General features: G+C 37.9%; 2 protein-coding genes and 1 long non-coding RNA gene across 4 annotated transcripts in view; 2 read left to right on the top strand and 1 right to left on the bottom strand.

Annotated features, from left to right (window-relative positions):
* The window catches only part of si:ch211-106h4.9 (rab effector MyRIP), a 19,554-nt gene extending 17,787 nt beyond the window's left edge, over positions 1–1,767 (bottom strand). For both annotated transcript variants that reach the window (XM_017410805.3, XM_025004830.2), the window contains exons 1-2: positions 1,336–1,767; positions 162–323 (exon numbers count right to left, since the gene is read on the bottom strand). In XM_017410805.3, coding sequence (XP_017266294.1) covers positions 162–271 — 110 coding nt within the window. In that variant the 5' untranslated portion in view covers positions 272–323; positions 1,336–1,767. The remainder of the gene's footprint in view (positions 1–161; positions 324–1,335) is intronic.
* Positions 1,768–3,978: 2,211 nt separating this feature from the next.
* LOC108232861 lies at positions 3,979–7,166 on the top strand. Its single transcript, XR_001808476.3, has 3 exons — positions 3,979–4,021; positions 4,670–4,751; positions 6,787–7,166. It is a non-coding gene; the product is annotated as an uncharacterized LOC108232861 (long non-coding RNA).
* Positions 7,167–7,205: 39 nt separating this feature from the next.
* On the top strand, positions 7,206–16,097 carry LOC108232940. Its single transcript, XM_017411089.3, has 2 exons — positions 7,206–14,868; positions 15,009–16,097. The coding sequence occupies exon 1, from the start codon at positions 7,485–7,487 to the stop codon at positions 14,862–14,864; it is 7,380 nt and encodes a 2,459-aa protein (XP_017266578.1). The 5' UTR covers positions 7,206–7,484; the 3' UTR covers positions 14,865–14,868; positions 15,009–16,097.
* Positions 16,098–17,152: the final 1,055 nt, after the last annotated feature.

Here is a 17,152-nt window from a genome sequence, read left to right as displayed (position 1 = left end):
CCAGCCACTATGGCTGGTGAACAAAATTTTTAATTTCCACCCCTGCTTGTCCATAATGAGCTGAAGAGGAACCAGTTTGATGACAGTTTATAGAATAAAGTGACCAAATGTCCGACTTTGGGAGAAGCAGCTAGAAAAACTCTTATCTGGTCAGAACCCACCTGAGTCTCTCCTCCTCCTTCTTGCGGAGCCTCATGTCTCTCTGGACCACCTGTAGGACATGATCCGCCTCGTTGTCCGTCAGTCCCGTCAGATCCAGCTTACGACCCATCGCCTCTGACTGGAACTGAACCCCTCAGATCAACCAAGACCGGTGGTTTCAGCTAAATATAAAAATATACAAGTCAGCAACACAAAACAGCTGCTAACTCTAAAAAAAAAGATAAATACATTTGTATCTGGTTTTATATGACAAACATGTCACAAAAAATATATCTGAATAAGTAATAAACTTCAGCAAAATTTTGAGAAATTTTTACTACAATATTTTAAACCACTTATGGCTCTAAATCTTCAAAAGAAATATAGAATAACTAATGGCAGCAAAAATTAAAAATCTAGGCTTAGGCTTGTATAATAATTTAAAATTAGTTAGTGGCAGAAAGATTGTTCTCTAAACTTCTAAAACATCACATTTTTATTGTTTCACACATAACTGACTAGAGATGTGGCAAGAAAAAAATATTTTTTTGTAAACAACATTCATGTTGTGAACAAAAAAAGGCCAGACTTAATTTAATATGTAAACAAATAACACTTGAATTCAGGTGCAGCAGATAAAATTGTGCAGGATCTGTGACTAAAACTTTGCCATTACTGGATTCAGCTCTGTCTGTTAGCAAAATATCCAATGAAGAACTGAAGGAATTTTAATGAAACACTCAGTAAATAATTGCTGAAGGTACATCTACAACTGATTACCCTTTGGAATAATCCCCATTCAAGATGGCCGCCACAGCTAATCGACACTAGAAAACACAAAAATGGTTATAACTCGGTGAATTTTACAAGTATTGAGCTTCAATTTGGTGTGGTGGTAGCTGAGAGTCCTTAACACATACTCTGAGCGACCGCAGATCACGCGAGATCTTACAATATTGCACGAGATTGCGCAAAATGTATTTTAAAATTTAACCAAACATATGATCTTAGTTTAAAACTCTGGCATTAAAGGCGGCGGGGGATACGCACTCCTTGAAAGAATGCTTTAATTTATAGCAAAGTCGATATAGCCCTAAATATAAAAAATAGATAAAGGTTTTATTTAAGCAATACAGACCTAAGTTATGTAGGTTAGTGATAATAATTCATATTGTAAGATAGAAAAAGCCTCACCGTTCGACTTCAGACCTGTTCAGACACCAAACATTCAAACTGATCTAAAAAGTCTTTGTTCCTTCGGATTAAATATTTTTTTTTAAAGGTAAATAAAAACTTCCGCAGGTCCGTTCTTTGCTGCGGCAGCTTCGGTCTGAGAGGAAATAATCTGATAAAACCAGATTAGCCCCCACTTCCAGCATTACTCTGCTTTAACGGGGAAAACAATGTGATCAACAGCATTAGTGACGCCACTTCATGAAAGAAAACAGACGAGTGTAAAACAAAATCTGTTTTAAGAAGATCGTCCATTTTAGGTGGCACCCCTTCAGTAAAACAACTGGATGAGATTCTAACAGCTGCATTAAAGATGCTTTTTGGTGTAAATATTAGCGTTAAAAACAGGACAAACAGGGAGATCCAAAACCAACAACTGAAGATCAATTAAACTGAAAAGGTTCAGGTGGTCCAAAAAGCTGCTGAGGATCTGAATAAAGGAAGTCCGAATCAGGAGAATGACTGAGGACCCCTGGTGGACAGGTGGAGAACTTCAGAATTATTTATTTATTATTAAAGTCTCCTGATTGTAGAGGGACCCTAAGCACATACATAATATTTATATATTTTGCATATTTTATAGAGAACTGTTCGATTTATATGGTTTAAATTTATATTACTACCATTTTAGGGTCAACAGTGACTGTATTTTCATGCCACCGTCAGAGCATCTAGTCTGGATAAATTAGGTCTGGTTTGTAGGACCTGGGAAGTTGTGTTTTGAATTTCAAGATCTCAGGAAAGTTTAAAATGGGGTAAACGTTCAGCTGCTCCTTTTTCAGAGGTCGCCACAGCAAGTCCAGCTCCTCAGTCTAATTCTGTCTTCTGTGTCCTCTGTCTTCACTCCAACTACCTCCATATATCCCACTTAAAACAATAAAACAATCACAAAGCAGGAGCTAAAGTCTACTGTGGTAAAAATCAGAGCAGCTGGTTTCGATAACTGACTCAGCTTCTTTTTCTTTTTAATGGGAATGATAACAGTTAAACACAGGGCAGCATTGTTCTTTATGGCATCATGGCTTCAGCTGAAAGAATACCAAGGAAATGTTAATATTTAAAAGACATTATAATCTTGGGTGTGCTTTAGTAATCTTTAATCCTTTTACCTTGATTCATGTCGAAATCTTTCCATCCATCCATCCATCCATCCATCCATCCATCCATCCATCCATCCATCCATCCATCCATCTTCCACTGTTTTCCTGTGGTCGGGTTGCGGAGGCAACATGTCCAGGAGGGAAACCCAGACCTCCCTTTCCCCAGTGACACTCTCCAGGTCTTCCTGGGGGATCCCAAGGTATTCCCAGGCCAGGGAGGGTACATAATCCCTCTAGAGAGTTCAGGGTCTGCCCTGAGTTCTCTTCCCAGTAAGACATGCCTGAAAAACCTCCTAAAGGAGGACTCCAGGAGGCATCCTAATCAGATGATGAACCACCTCAACTGGCTCTTTCTGATGCAAAGGAGCAGCGGCTCTCCCCCGAGCTCCCCCTGGATGACAGAGCTCCACACCTTATCCCTACAAAGGAAGCTCATTTCAGCCGCTTGTATCCGGGATCTCGTTTCTTTGGTCTTGATCCAAACCTCATGACCATAGGTGAGGGTTGGAATGTAGATGGACCAGTAAATTGAGAATTCTACCTTTCAACTCAACTCTTTCTTCACCACGACAAATCAAAGCAAAGCCCTGTGGACAAGGCCCCTGTCTGTCAGTCCATCTCCTGCTCCATCCTACCATCACTCGTAACCAAGACTCCCAGATACTTGAACTCCTCCTCTGTGAGGCAGATACTCACACCTATAGAATCACGTCAAAATATTTTCTTAAATCATAGCTACATTTCATTACATTTGTTGTTTTGAGTCTATAATTACCAAAATGTTTTAATGTACAAACTATTCAACATTTGTATGCAGATTACAGCTTTGGCATGTGGATTCTGCAACTTTGTAACATCAACATTTGTAACTTCTTGATATAAAATTTCTTTAGTCTTAATTTTCAATCAGGTACTCAATGGCAGACAGAGCTAGTTGACATCAGCCTTTTTCAAAAATGGCTATAACTCAATCAGCTGCAGAGAAATTGAGCTAAAATTTGATTTAGTAATAGCTGAGAGCCATGTCCAACACATACTCTGAGCGTGACATCTTGTGATATCTATTGATTTAATGCACAATGTTCAACCAAAATGACTATAACTCCTCCACTTGTCAACATGAGGTGATCGTAATCTAAAACTCTTTCATGAAAAGTGGCGGGTGATATGTATTACTTCAAGGATGGCTAGGCTTTTAATTTCAGTGTAGTGGTAATGCAATAAAAGAAAAGACTAAATTCTAAATAAAGTTAACAAACTAACTTGTGGTCAAAGATTTAAGTTATTGTAGATTCACTCCACATTCAGTTTTCTACAGTCAGCATATTTATTGTCTTTTTGTTGCTCAGTGAAGTACTTGCTTCCAAGGAACAGTTATCAGGACTTTGTTATCACTTCCTTTTGAACATTAAACATGAAAGATTAACCATTTTTATTGTTTTTTAGACTGCATCGACACGCCTCTCAGGGTTTCCTTTTAAATAGCTCTGTTTCTCTTCACATAGAGGCACAGAGATTCTTTTCTCCACTCAAACTTCCAGATGAAGGTAATGTAGATGTTTTACTGGCTTACACATATGATTGTTGGTTTGTAGAAGCTATAGAAAAAACAATTCAAAACGGGTAGCTTTAAAGTCATTACATCTTTGAGGACCTCTGTTCTATTTCATTACTGATTTTTAAACTTAAAAAAAGAAGAAATTTTCATGCATCATCCTAAAAAGATGAATAAAAAGGAGAGTTTTTGGGAATACAATCCAAGAAAAGCAAATTGTTCTGTTCCAGTAATAAATCCGTTTTTTTTTTTTTTTTATCTTATCTTGAACAGCCTCAGGTCTTAAGCAAATTTTGAAGTTGATATTTGTGGATAAAAAACAATTTATGACACATCTTTAGGTCAACTAAAAAGAAAATTTAAAAATTAGTACTTAACACTATGCTAATATGGCCTCCTGCTGTGAAACTCTGACTCCATAGAAACTTTTGAATCTCAGATTTTTCTTAATGTTCAGTTTTGTCTTGAAGGATTGAAACATATTACATCTGCACTACACCTCTCCTCATCTGAATACACGTCTGAATGAAACCATAAGAATCAAATCTAGATGCAGTCGGTCTGTGTTTGATGTTTAGGTCTTTAGTTTTACATTAAAGGTCTGAATAAAAGTATTTCATTCAAACTTTTGTTGTTGCAGGAGGCTCTAAAAACCGGCAAAGCGTCTCAGTGAAGGAAACTCTTCTTCGCTTCTGGCAAAGAGCATGGGATTGTAACTTCAGGTATTTATTTTCTTTCTTCACAACTTTAATTTGTCATAATTTAGTTCAAACATCTTTCACAATTCCTAGAAAACAGAGTTTTCAGGCATAATGTGGCTTTAGGCAATTAAAATATTTTACAGATGTCATCCACATTTTAAAACAAATAAACAAAACAAGACTAAAATATAACAGATTTAAATAGAAATATGATTGCATGACATAAAAGACCGACATGGGTTGGGAAATCCTTTTCTTTCAGTTTTGTGTGGATTTTCAGTCCATTTCCATTGAATCTGTGTGTATGGTTTGGTAAATTGTGCTCAAGGATTTGCTGATGGACTTCATCATTTATGCTTTATATTTGTTAATAAGAACAAGCATTAAAGCCTTACTTAGGCTGGAAAGATGAACAGATTTTCATTTCAAATATCAACGACTTTAAAAGAAGCTTATTAGTTTCCAAAGTTCACTACAAATGAAAAGCAGAGAAGAAGGACTAATACTGGTATCAGATGACTGTGAGATTAAACAAGGTTTTTCATCAATAATGTATCATATGTGTTCATGAACTACCTGTTAAAATAACATTTTTAGTAAAACATATGGTGTACGTTTTAGGACATTCTCAGACAGCAGAAAAACACAGCATCGGGTCTCAGAAAAAACAGCATCAGACTAAAAAGTCTCAAGAAAAAGTGTCTCAAAAGGAAGCTTTCTGCAGGTGGTGAGTAATGAGGGTAATGCTTGTTGATAAAACTCTGAGAGTTTTACTGGCAATTTAGTGATAATGAAGTTGCAACTTGGCAAAATATTTAAACCCCCTACCATGTTGTGTGAAATAAAATTCCATAAGCATTCTGTCATCTCCAAACATTTTTTAATTCCTTTGACTTTAAAGGTGTGATTTAAATGGAAAAAATGTAAAAGTTCTAAACCTCCTGTTCTTCAGTACAAAGTTTGCAAATAAGGAGTTAATTTCTTTAAAGAGTTTATCATTGAAGTAAAAGGAGAGAGTGTGATACAAACCTTGATACAGCTTCTACCAAAACTAGAAAGATACATTTGAAGCCACATATTCAAGATTAATTCAGTTTTTTAAATCTTTGGTTGAAGATTTAATTGTTGCCTAAGTATTTAACTCTTTGCATGACTGGAATATTAAACATATGGCATTAATCAATTTTCTATAAACATAAAATTTTGCTTTTGATAACATTTAGTTTAAGACCTGAAACTTCAGAATATTTCTGAATTGCTTCTTGCGCATCTGGTATTTGTGCTCTATTTCCAAGAAACCAGGCTGTGTGAAAAATTTAAGAATAACAGCTCAGTAATGATAAAAAATAGAAAGCAAGAAACTTTTTTCTGAGACTTTTTAGACTGATGCCGTTTTTTCTCAAACCTGAGGATATCCTAAAATATCTTTCTTCTTACAGAGAATACACCGTAATGTTAGTTTCACAGCGAGTGTTGTGTTGACTTTGACTTCCCCATTTCGTGCACAGCACCACCCGTCCACAGCTCAACACAGCCCTGGCTGCAGACAGACACAAATGTTACTGCAAATCCATGAGTACACTTTACAAAACTTAGGGAACAATGTCTTATGATGCCTATTATTAGTTCTACACCTGGCCTTTGAACAAATCTGTAAGCCTTTGATTAAAAAAAAAACTTGTTAAATAAAAAGAAAAAGTATATTTCATAAATGTCATCCCCTTATATCAGTAACATGCAGTATGTTCAGAAATAAGCAGTACTGTTGTTTGAACACAACATAAGTGAACTGGGTTTGGGTGGTCCATTAGGGATTACTCAGCTCACTGTTGGTTTTTTGAATTAACATTAAGTCTAACTTTACAGCTGAAAGAAATATAATACAGTAGGTTGGTGATACTGAAAAAGAGCTCAAATATTTTGTCCCTAAAATTAAAAAATCTGAACTTGACACCAACCACAAACTTTAGAGGTACCACCATTTTATCCATTAAAGCAACTGGACACCAACACATTTCTAGTTCTTTTATTGAAATAAATGTTTGTTTGTTTTTAGGGAAACACAACTTGCACTTGAAAATCTGCATTTAACTCCTACATAAGCCAAGAAAAATGGGGAACGTACCATCAGAGTGTCACATGGGGGACAAGCTGAGATGCTGCATTTGTAATAAAGTCCTGCCTCCGTGCACATCTTTTGATAATTTACGCCAAGATACTGTTCATGGTCAGTACGTGTATGTGTTCAATGGAGGTGAATACTACAGACCTGTTGGCCAAGATATGATGTACAAGTGTGAATATTGCTTTCATAAGCAAATCAGGGATCAAGAGGAAAAGAGGAGAGAAGAAGAGAGGAGAAGGGTAGAGGAAGAGAGGAGGAGAGAGGAGGAACGACAGAGGAGAGAGGAGGAGAAGAGGAGAGAAGAGGAACGACAGAGGATAGAGGAAGAGAGGAGGAGAGAAGAGGAAAGACAGAGGAAAGAGGAAGAGAAAAGGAGTGAGGAGGAACGACAGAGGAGAGAGGAGGACAAAAGGAGAGAGGAAGAGAGGAAAAGACAAGAGTTGAATAAAAAACTGGAAGAATCACATCAACGAGCTAAAGAGCAGCACGAAAAACAACAAACAAGCAAAGTATCAGAAGAATATGAGTCCAAGCAAAACTTTCTGATTGGACATTTGGATGAGTTTCAGGCTGATGAATCAGGCAGTGGCAGTGATGAGTTTCTGGAAATCCTCTCTCAGAAATGTGATATGGAAGTTTCAGATGTCAGTCTGACTGAGCTTACAGCCGATCAGCTGAAGAAGATCCTTTCATCTCTGGACAAACTTCTGTTCGATGAATGGATTAGTGCTCCCCCGTCCCTCAGCACCCTGCAGCACACTCAGGTGTACATCACAGAGCTGTGTGCCCTGTCTCTGGACATATCAGAAGAACTCTCTCTACAAAAGATCTCCAATCATCTGCAGTCCTTAATTGAGTCCATCAGCCAGTCAGCATGTAATGTTTCAGAGAGTTTCCTGTTGACTCAAGCCCTGTATCTTACCCTGATGCACTTTTTCACAGACAGTGACAGCTCTGATACTGATGCACTTGTTATAGCCAAACAGTGGGCTGAAGAGGAGCTCTCTATCAAGCAGCTTTTCTCAACTACATTTCTAAGCATCCTCACATCATCACTGAATACTACAGTGGAAAGAAACTCTACATTCATATTGAAAATGGAAATCGAGTGTGTGAAGCTTCTCCTATCCACACTCACACATTTACATAGCAAGGAAACCCACTTTGAATCAACTGAGATGATCCTTAAACTTGTACAAAGAAACCAATGGACCCCAATGGAAGCAGTAAATCTGCTCAAAGCACTGTCACTGAAATGTTCAAAGGATGATTTAATAACTAAAGTCTTAACATTGGTACAGGTTTATGATATATCCCCAAAATGGACAGATGAGTCTGGACGCTCTCTAACCCAGATTCTTAACTTTGATCATTTTGAGAGTTTTTATCAGGATTTCCAAAAGATTCTCAGAAAGAAAGATGAGAACAGTCTAGCTGTAACTCTGTCAGAATGCAAAAAGTCTCAAAGGTTGGATGATTCTGAAACTGATCAAATAAAAAACATCATCACTGGTGTATTGAAATATTCAGAAAATCCACCAAAAGAGGCAACATTTATGAAAGATTCCCTGAAAAGTGGAACCCTAAATGCAGACGACAAACAAAACTGTCTCTCTCATCTCTGCAAAGCAGTTTTTGACACAAAAGGCTGGTGGCCCACAGTGAAGCACATGCTGCAGTGGGGTGTGCTGGTGACTGGGAAGACTGGAATACCACAGCTGGTTGTTGGGGAAGAACACCCATGTGCCATAGCCATGTTTGCAGCCACACAGTTCTACATGGGAAACAAAGTGGACATTATGCTGAGTTCTGCCAATGAGGCAGAGGAGCAAACTAAGAATTGGTCCGACTTCTACCAGACCTTTGGCATTTCTGTCAGCACAAACATGAAGAAACAAACATTCAAGGATGTCTATGAGGCTGACGTTGTGTATGGTACACTTGAAAACTTTGTGTCAGATTACTTCCAGTATGGCAAAGAGGTGATGGAAGCCGGCAGTTCTCAACTTATTCGAGGATTTATCATCGATATGAAAAGTCTCAAGACTTTTCATAATCTGAATCTGTCAAGGCTGAAAGACAATGAATCCCTGGCATTTTCTGCAGAAGTCCTGCAAAATCTTATGAGTAAAGTCCACAATGAAGCCATGGAAATCAAACACAAGTTTATGAAGGCTCTTTTTCAGGTGCTTCAAAGTAACATGAGAAAGGACACAAGCCCTGAAAGTAAAATAATAAACATCCTTAAAAAAAATACTGGGAAAGAGCTGCTTCCTGATGAGATCTTCATTCTGACCTTTCTTGAGAATCTCCTCCTTGTGGTTACTAAAGAAAGTAAACCTCAGGAAAACAAGACACATCCTGCTGCTAAGTGGTGCTTGGAGAGTTTATTTGTCTCTTTAGAGCATTTAAAAACATCAAATGAACAAACTAAAGAGATCTTTCAGACAGTTTCAAATCTTGGAGTACAAACACTTTGGTCACCAGAGGAGATCTTGAACCTCCTCGGAGCATTAACTGACCACCATCATGATAAAGGCTGCGTTTCCATCATGAAGATTTTACATCTGATGGAAACATATCAGGTTTCCTCCAAGTGGACGGATGAGAACAACCGGTCTCTCATAAAGCTCTTAGAGTTATTTACAACTGAGAATCTGATTGAACATTTGCAAAAGAGCCTTGGAGATGACAAAGAAAAAAGCATTGACACTCTTTTTGATGAAATATGCCAGATGAAAAACATTGATGAACAAACATTGAATAAATCATACACTGTAGTAACTCATGTGACAGACATGATCAAAACTGGTGAAATTAAAAATCACAAAGATGTCCAACGAGCAAAGACTCTCAGCCACAGCATGGAAACAGAGGACCTTCAGGAGATCCTGGCAGTCTTATGTAATGCTGTTCACATGCACAAAGCTGAAGAGAAGTGGTGGCCCAGAACCACTCAGCTCATCAGCTGGTGCCTCTTGGCCTTGTCTGACACTGGCAAGCTCCTGGAGATGGGAACCGGAGAGGGAAAGTCTTGTGTCATAGCAATGTTTGCAGTGCTCCGTGTTCTCAGGGGGGAAAAAGTTGATGTAGTGTCTAGCTCTTCTGTTTTATGTCAAAGAGATGCAAAAGAATGGGAGAATTTTTACAAATACTTTGGCATTACAGTGGACACAAACACTAATAAAACTGATGACAACAGTCGAAAAGAGTGCTACCAGAAGGACATTGTCTATGGAACTATTGAAGCCTTCGCCGCTGATCACCTTCGCCAGATATTTGAGATGAAAGATGTGAGGCCTGATCGCAACTTTCAGTGCATCATTATTGACGAAGTGGATTCACTGCTGCTGGATCAGGGAGTTCAGCTGACCTACCTGTCCAGTCCCATGGTGTCCATGCAGCACCTGAACACTATTCTGGCAATGATCTGGGGCCACACTGGACATTATGGCTTCCTGTCTTCAGGATATCAGACATTTGTACAGGGTCCTCCTGCTTCTTTCTTCAAGGCAATCTTTGATTCAATCAATACAGAAGAAACTGAAATCAATGATCCAATGGACATTTTACGGATTGCTGAAGAGACCAACACTGTACCACCTGGCTTTGCAGAAGACATCTGCAATAGTACAATGGATGAAATTCCAAAAAAACTGAAAATTGTCAGTCAAGATGCTATGGTTGATTTCTTTCAAGAAATGGAGAACTATGTTCCCTATGGTTTTACTGTGTACACTTTAAATGACAAGGGACTGCTTTGTCTCAGAAAGCTCAGTCCATACAACAAACACAACATTCCCGAGCTAAAGTTTCTGGTCTTGGAGGAGGGATGGTGTTGTGCTCTTTATGACTCAGAGGAAATTCTGATCAAGCCTGTTGCAGAGTTAATCTTAAACAAGATTCAGTACACCCCATGCACAGACAATGATAAAGACAAAATCAGCTTTCCTGGATTCTTAAAAAACCTGATTGAAAAGAAAATGTCTGTGTGGGTGGAGAATGCCTTTTTGGCAAAGCAGCTGAGGAAAGGAAGGGACTACGTTGTAGAAAACAACAGCATCTGTCCAGTCGACTTCAGATCTACTGGTATTGTTGAACTGAATAAGAAATGGGGTGATGGTCTGCAGCAGTTTGTTGAGATCAAACACCAAATAAAACTGAGCACAATTTCAACAGTGACAAACTATGTTTCTAACATTGCCTTTTTTCAAAAGTACCAAGGGAAGATATATGGAACCACAGGAACACTTGGCAGTGACAGAGACATTGCGTTTTTACAGAACATATATTCAAATCTGTCTGCTTGCAGAATGCCAACATTTAACAGGAAAAAGTTATTTGAAGTCAAAGGAACGCTGACAAAATCCTCTGAAGAGTGGAAATCTGAAATAAAACAAGTGGTTATGGCTCAGATTTCCCCGAATTCCTACAGAGATGGGAGAGCAGCCCTGGTGATCTGTGAAACTATCAACAAAGCTAAAGAGCTCTATCAAGAACTGACAAGAACTAAAGAGCTCTATGAAGAACTGAAAAGCAGCATCCCAGGTGAAATCATCCTCTACTGTCGAAGTGACAAAGACAGCTTGAGCAAAATAGAGAAGAAACTTCTTCCTGGAGATGTCATTGTTGCCACAAACCTTGCTGGACGTGGCACCGACATCAAAGTGTCCGACCAGGTGAACCATAATGGAGGACTATTTGTGATCCTCTCTTTCCTCTCTGAAAACACAAGAGTGGAACTCCAGGCTTTTGGTCGAACGGCACGTAAAGGTAAACCTGGATCTGCTCAGATCATTATGTCCACTGAACACTTGCAGCAGGATTTCAGGACAGTGACGTCTCTGGAGGAAGCAAAGAGCACAAGGGACAGACTTGCTGCAGAAAAGATAAATTACATGATGAATGATGTCACTGAGATGAATCTGCGGGAGGACTTGTTTTCAGAGTACTGTAAAACTCTTCAAGATATTTACAAGCATGCAGACGGAGATGATAGAAGAGCTGTTGTTGCCATCATGAATGAGTTCTGGGGAATCTGGCTGCAAACTAAATCAGAGGATATTGATCAGCTGAAAAGAAAAGAGTTGCAACAAAGTTTGAAAAATGATTTATCAATGGCAAAAAGTCAGTCTCAGAGTCAGATGTCACCAAATTCTAGCATTTACCACTACATCAAGTTTGGAAATATTGCAATGGAAGAAAAAAAGTGGGAAGATGCTGCTAGGTTGTTTGAAAAAGCCATGAATCAGGACAAAAGTTGGGCAGCCATAGCTTTTTACAGCCATGCTTACTGCACTATAAAGCAGCGCAAGGCAGATTACCTCACTAACGCCAAAGAAGAGTTAAAGAAGGCACAGGAATCCCTTAAGTATCTCAGCGAGGAATGCATGGTCTGTTTGCAGTTTGTCAAAATGGCCACTGTCGACTCAGGAAACACTGCCCCAACCAGCCTTGAAAAACAGTTCACAGCAAAGTGCAACAGCTACAGGTTCTTTGATGAAAACATCACTGAGGCCATCAAAAAGCTTGATGAAATCATAGGAAGGGAGAAGAATGCATTGGCTAAAAAATCACCAGTTTTCTCCTTGGTGTCAAATACGGATGAAGATCTCCAAGCAGAAGCCTATGACCTCTACAATAGAGGTTTGAAATATGTGTTTGCTGTAGAAGAAGAGCCAAGTTTCTGGGAAGCACTGCTGGTGTTCTTCCTTGGAATTTTACAGATTATTGCTGGAGCTCTGTTAGTTGTATTTACGGCTGGGACATTGGCTCAAGTAGGAATGGGACTGATCACTGAAGGAATATCAGACTGCATCTATGGCATAGAAGCCCTAGTGACAGGAGATTTCAGCTGGAAATCCTGGGCAATAGAAAAAGCCATTTCAATTGGTGTGTCACTCATTTCCTGTGGAATTGGAAAGCTGATTGCAAAGGGCTTCAAAGCTTGCAAAATGGCACTAAAAGGTTTAGGCAAAAAATTGAAGGCTTTGCCAAAGTTTTTTTCAAGGCAGACCAAAAACAGTTTAAGTGTTGTTACAAAGACAAACATGAAGAACGCAGTAAAATCTGCAGCTAAAAAAATAGTGGAGGAAGTTATCATCCAAGGACTTGGGAAGGCAGAAGAGGAAATACTGAAACAAATATTAAACGGCATCAAAAATGAGGTGACAAAAGAAATCCTAGCCAATGTGAAATCCAACCTGGAAAAAGATCCCTTAGCTACATCAGTGGACTCTATTATACTGTCATACCTTGAAAATAAAGAGCAGCTTCGTGATCTCCTGGAAGACAAACACAGAAGGGCTAAGCTGCTGGACATTTTCAAACAGTTAAGCAAATCTGCTGCCCAACCCTTCCATACAGAACTTAGCTGGCAGAACAAACTCAACTCATCCCTCATTAGTGTGATTGACAGCGCTACAGCAGAGGCCAAAGGAAAAGTGCGTGCAATTCTGATAGCCATCCAAACTACCCACCATGTTGCACTGGCAGTAGATGCTATTGCTGCAGTCGCCACCCTCTCCGGCAGGTTCTTCTCAAACCTTCAGGAACAACTAAATTCACTTAAAAAAGACAAAGATTTCTCAGAAAAAGTGAAGCCTGATGATCTATCTTCATCAGACACTGAAATGTTGAAAGTTTTTAAGCAAGATTTAGCCAAAGCCATTAGTGAAATACTGGCTGATGCTTCAGTAGAAGTCTTTCACCAAAAGTTCTCCAGTCACATTGTTTCTCGTGTTCAAGGTGAAGTGAATGGTGCGATCAGAGAGCAAGTCAGAAGTGGGTTAAAAAGTGACAGAACAGAAGAAAAACTCAGAGCTGGACAGAACAACACATACATTGTACACATGCCAGTAAATCCAAACTCCAAACTTGCAGTAAATGCTGCTAAACACTCAAGGTCACATGCTGAGAAGATCAAGAATCCAAAGACTGCAGGCACCATTCTTGATATCAGAGTCCTGTCAGAGACCACAGGCACTAAAGTTGTCATTCTTACAGAGAATAAACATGGCAAACTCACCAAAATGCAGGAAGTGAACCCAAGTACTAAATCTGCCAACCAAACTGTGACACTGATATATAGACCAAAGAGCACCAAACACCCTAATGCCTACTACGATGTGCGCATCAATGATCAGATTGTCAGTCTAGAGCACAAAGGGAGGAGCTGCCTGTTTCATGCGTTGGCCAGAGGAATGAAACCAAAAGCCAGTGATAATGACATTGCTTTGGAAGCAGACCGGCTCCGATCTTTGGAGTCCGAGATTCTTTTGAAACACCCAGGCCAATGGGAGTCTTTCATCAAGCGCAAAGAGTGGACTGATACAATCAGAGGAGGAGACTGGTACATGGCAGTGGGAGATGGACTACAAAATATAAAAGCAAGTAAAATGACACTTAAGACAGATGGTGGACAAATGGACCAATCCAAAAAATGGCAAAAACATGCTCCTCAAAATCCAGTGATTAGACAAATCATAAATACAGACAAACAACCACCAATCAGTTTTATATTGGAAGCTAGAAAACTGAACCAAAAGAGCAAACTAGCACAAGCCATGCTTGAAGTGGGGAAAAACTCATCTGCAGTGGATACCAGTGTGACTGCATCTCATGAACTTCAAACTGCTTCTGTGCCTCTAGAACCACATAATGAGTTTCCAAGTAAAGACTTCAGAACACTAATGGCTACCACAATAAGCAAAGATGATGTTGTGGGAATGTTCAAACTCACCACCCTTGGTGCAATGGTGAAATGTCATCAGATTAGCAGCAAGACATTCAAGACCTCTCAGAACAACCAGAAGAGTTCAACTAGGTTCACCATTTTTGACAAGAGTTTTCAGGAGCACTCTATGAAGATGGTACAGGACTGGTTCAACCTGCTTCAAGGCAAGAGTGTTATGACCAACACAGATCTCACAACCATTACTGAATGGATCAACAACCAGGGCTACAGAGACCAACATGATGCACTCACAGTCTCCAGCTTCATGGAATGAAAAGGTAACATACCATTTAATATCTTATGTTATTATTTCTGTTTAGAATAAAAATGTAGTTTTATGGAAAAACAAAGAAACAAAAGGCATGTAGCTTTACTTTTAGATGTTCATCTGATTTGGTGGCTTTGTCTGTTTCTACAGTCACTTCTGGAGAAATGTAATCATCAGAGAAGAAGAATGAAAACAAGACAGACTCCAGCTACTTTGCAGAATAGAGACTTCTTAAGATATGTATCTTTAACAAGCAAATGTTTAAAATCTATATATACTGGGTGGTGAATAATACAAAACATTATGTGCTATCTTTATATCTTAGCTCCTTAGTAAAAAAAAACAAGATTAATTCCAATTTGATTGGTTGAGTATATAGATTATTCTAACAACAAGTTGAATTCCATAATAAAAATCAAAAGCTAGACTGAATGTGTTATTGGAAGAATATTTACAATGTTCTGTTATTGGCCACGTGATTCTGTCAGTGTGAGTGGTAATGAGCTCCATTTAAATGTGTTCACTGTTTGCTTTCTATGGTGTTCCTGGAAATCGGATTAAAATCACTGTGATGTTTGCCTTGAATTTATAATTAGTTCATGTAAATAAACCTTAATGATTTCTGCTGAAGTGTAAAACATTAACTGTTCAGGACAAATTGTGGTAGATTTCATAGAGAATACTTTGGATTAAAGTTAGAAAATTTTTTTCCGATTATTTTTTTAGGAACAGATATTGTTTAGTTTAATAATTTTTTAGATTAGAATGTTATCACTTTTTCTGCTGTTCTCTTACAGAACTTTACTGCCATCCAGTGGAAAGGATTTCTAATCATTTTTTAAAAATCCTGTATTGATATCTACTTTAATTGTCTACAAGATTTTTAGCTTACTTCTCTGAAGTTAGGTTTTTATGTTAAGATTAACTAAGTTAAGGTATTAGGTTATTAGTTAGTTGTTGTTCTGTTAATTATGTATAATCAAATAATATCTTAAAATAACATGTTTTTTCTGGGGAGTTCTTTTTATTTTTCATTTATTATTTTAATATTTTGAAACTGTAAGAATTGTTTAACAATATACAAGATCTTAAATTTTATGTGAAATGTAAATGAAACAACTTGATGATGTTAGCAAAGCTTCAATCATTCACTTGATCAGAGTAGATTTCTTCTTTTTTTTGGGTGATTATTGTTCAATGACATCTGTTTTGTGTTGTAGATTTTCAGAATAATAAATATCCTCAATATTACATGAAGTGCTTGTCTTTTTGTTCATTATGCGACAGAAACTGAGAGCAATAAAGTGCACAATCTGTAGTTTTCATTAGTTTTTACATTTACCGATCAATCTAATTGAATACTGATTCAAACTAAAACATTTTTATTTCTGTAGCTGGAAATTGGTGCTTTTTAAAATTATCTGATGTATTCTGATTTTCATTTTCAAATTTGTGTGATGAATCAATTTTTAAGCCTCACATATTTTATTAGAGCAGATTTTTCATATTCAAATCCACAACTCTACAGTATCCTGAGAGTTTAGTAATAAAAAACGTTTACAATCAAGCTTTTTATAGATTATTTTAATAATTATTACAACTGGTTACCATTAAGCATCACTCATTCCATTATCAACTTACAATAAAAAGAATATTTGTAACCAGTTTTGATGGATATATTTAAATTAAAACTTATTTTGTAATATTAAGTGTTGGTCTTTAAATGTAAAATGTATTGTTAGATTACTGGCATACTATTTTTTTAAAGCTGGTACTTAAAAACACATTTTAACATGATCAAAGCTTTTTAGGACTTCTAAATTTATAAAACATAAGCAAAAAAGACAGTTTGACAAGGTGAAAAAATCTCTCAGAGCGTTGACTGTTGCCTATTGATCCCCTAAAGTCTCCATAATTATTAACTCCCATTGCTCAGATCCCTTCCTGCTGGAGCAAGGAACCCGACACACTGGCTATAGAGCCATTTGCAGAGCTTATAAGAACTGAAACTAAGATAAAGGGGCTATAGATTGGAGATAAAATACAATTTCTTTGTGCGGACAATGTACTTTTGTTTGTAGACAAGACTGACACATCCATTCTGCACCTGATGGAATATTTAGAGGAATATTTAAGGTTAATTTGTCAAAGACAGGGGTCATGCCTGTTGAAGCTATGATGAGCTCTACTATGCCTCGTAACTTTCCCTTCCACTGGTCACCGGCAGGAATAACTTATCTTAGAATAAGAATCAGCCCATCTTTTAAAAAAACTGGTCAAGGTTAACCTGGAAC

Source organism: Kryptolebias marmoratus, linkage group LG20 (genome assembly GCF_001649575.2).
Source record: "Kryptolebias marmoratus isolate JLee-2015 linkage group LG20, ASM164957v2, whole genome shotgun sequence".
Classification (NCBI taxonomy): Eukaryota; Metazoa; Chordata; class Actinopteri; order Cyprinodontiformes; family Rivulidae; genus Kryptolebias; species Kryptolebias marmoratus.
The sequence above is the reverse complement of the archived record's forward strand: the minus strand, read 5'-3'. Positions and strand labels throughout refer to the sequence as shown.

Excerpts from the sequence above, each read along its gene's own strand:
- LOC108232940 (XM_017411089.3), top strand. The coding sequence starts at position 7,485 with ATGGAAGTTTCAGATGTCAGTCTGACTGAGCTTACAGCCGATCAGCTG.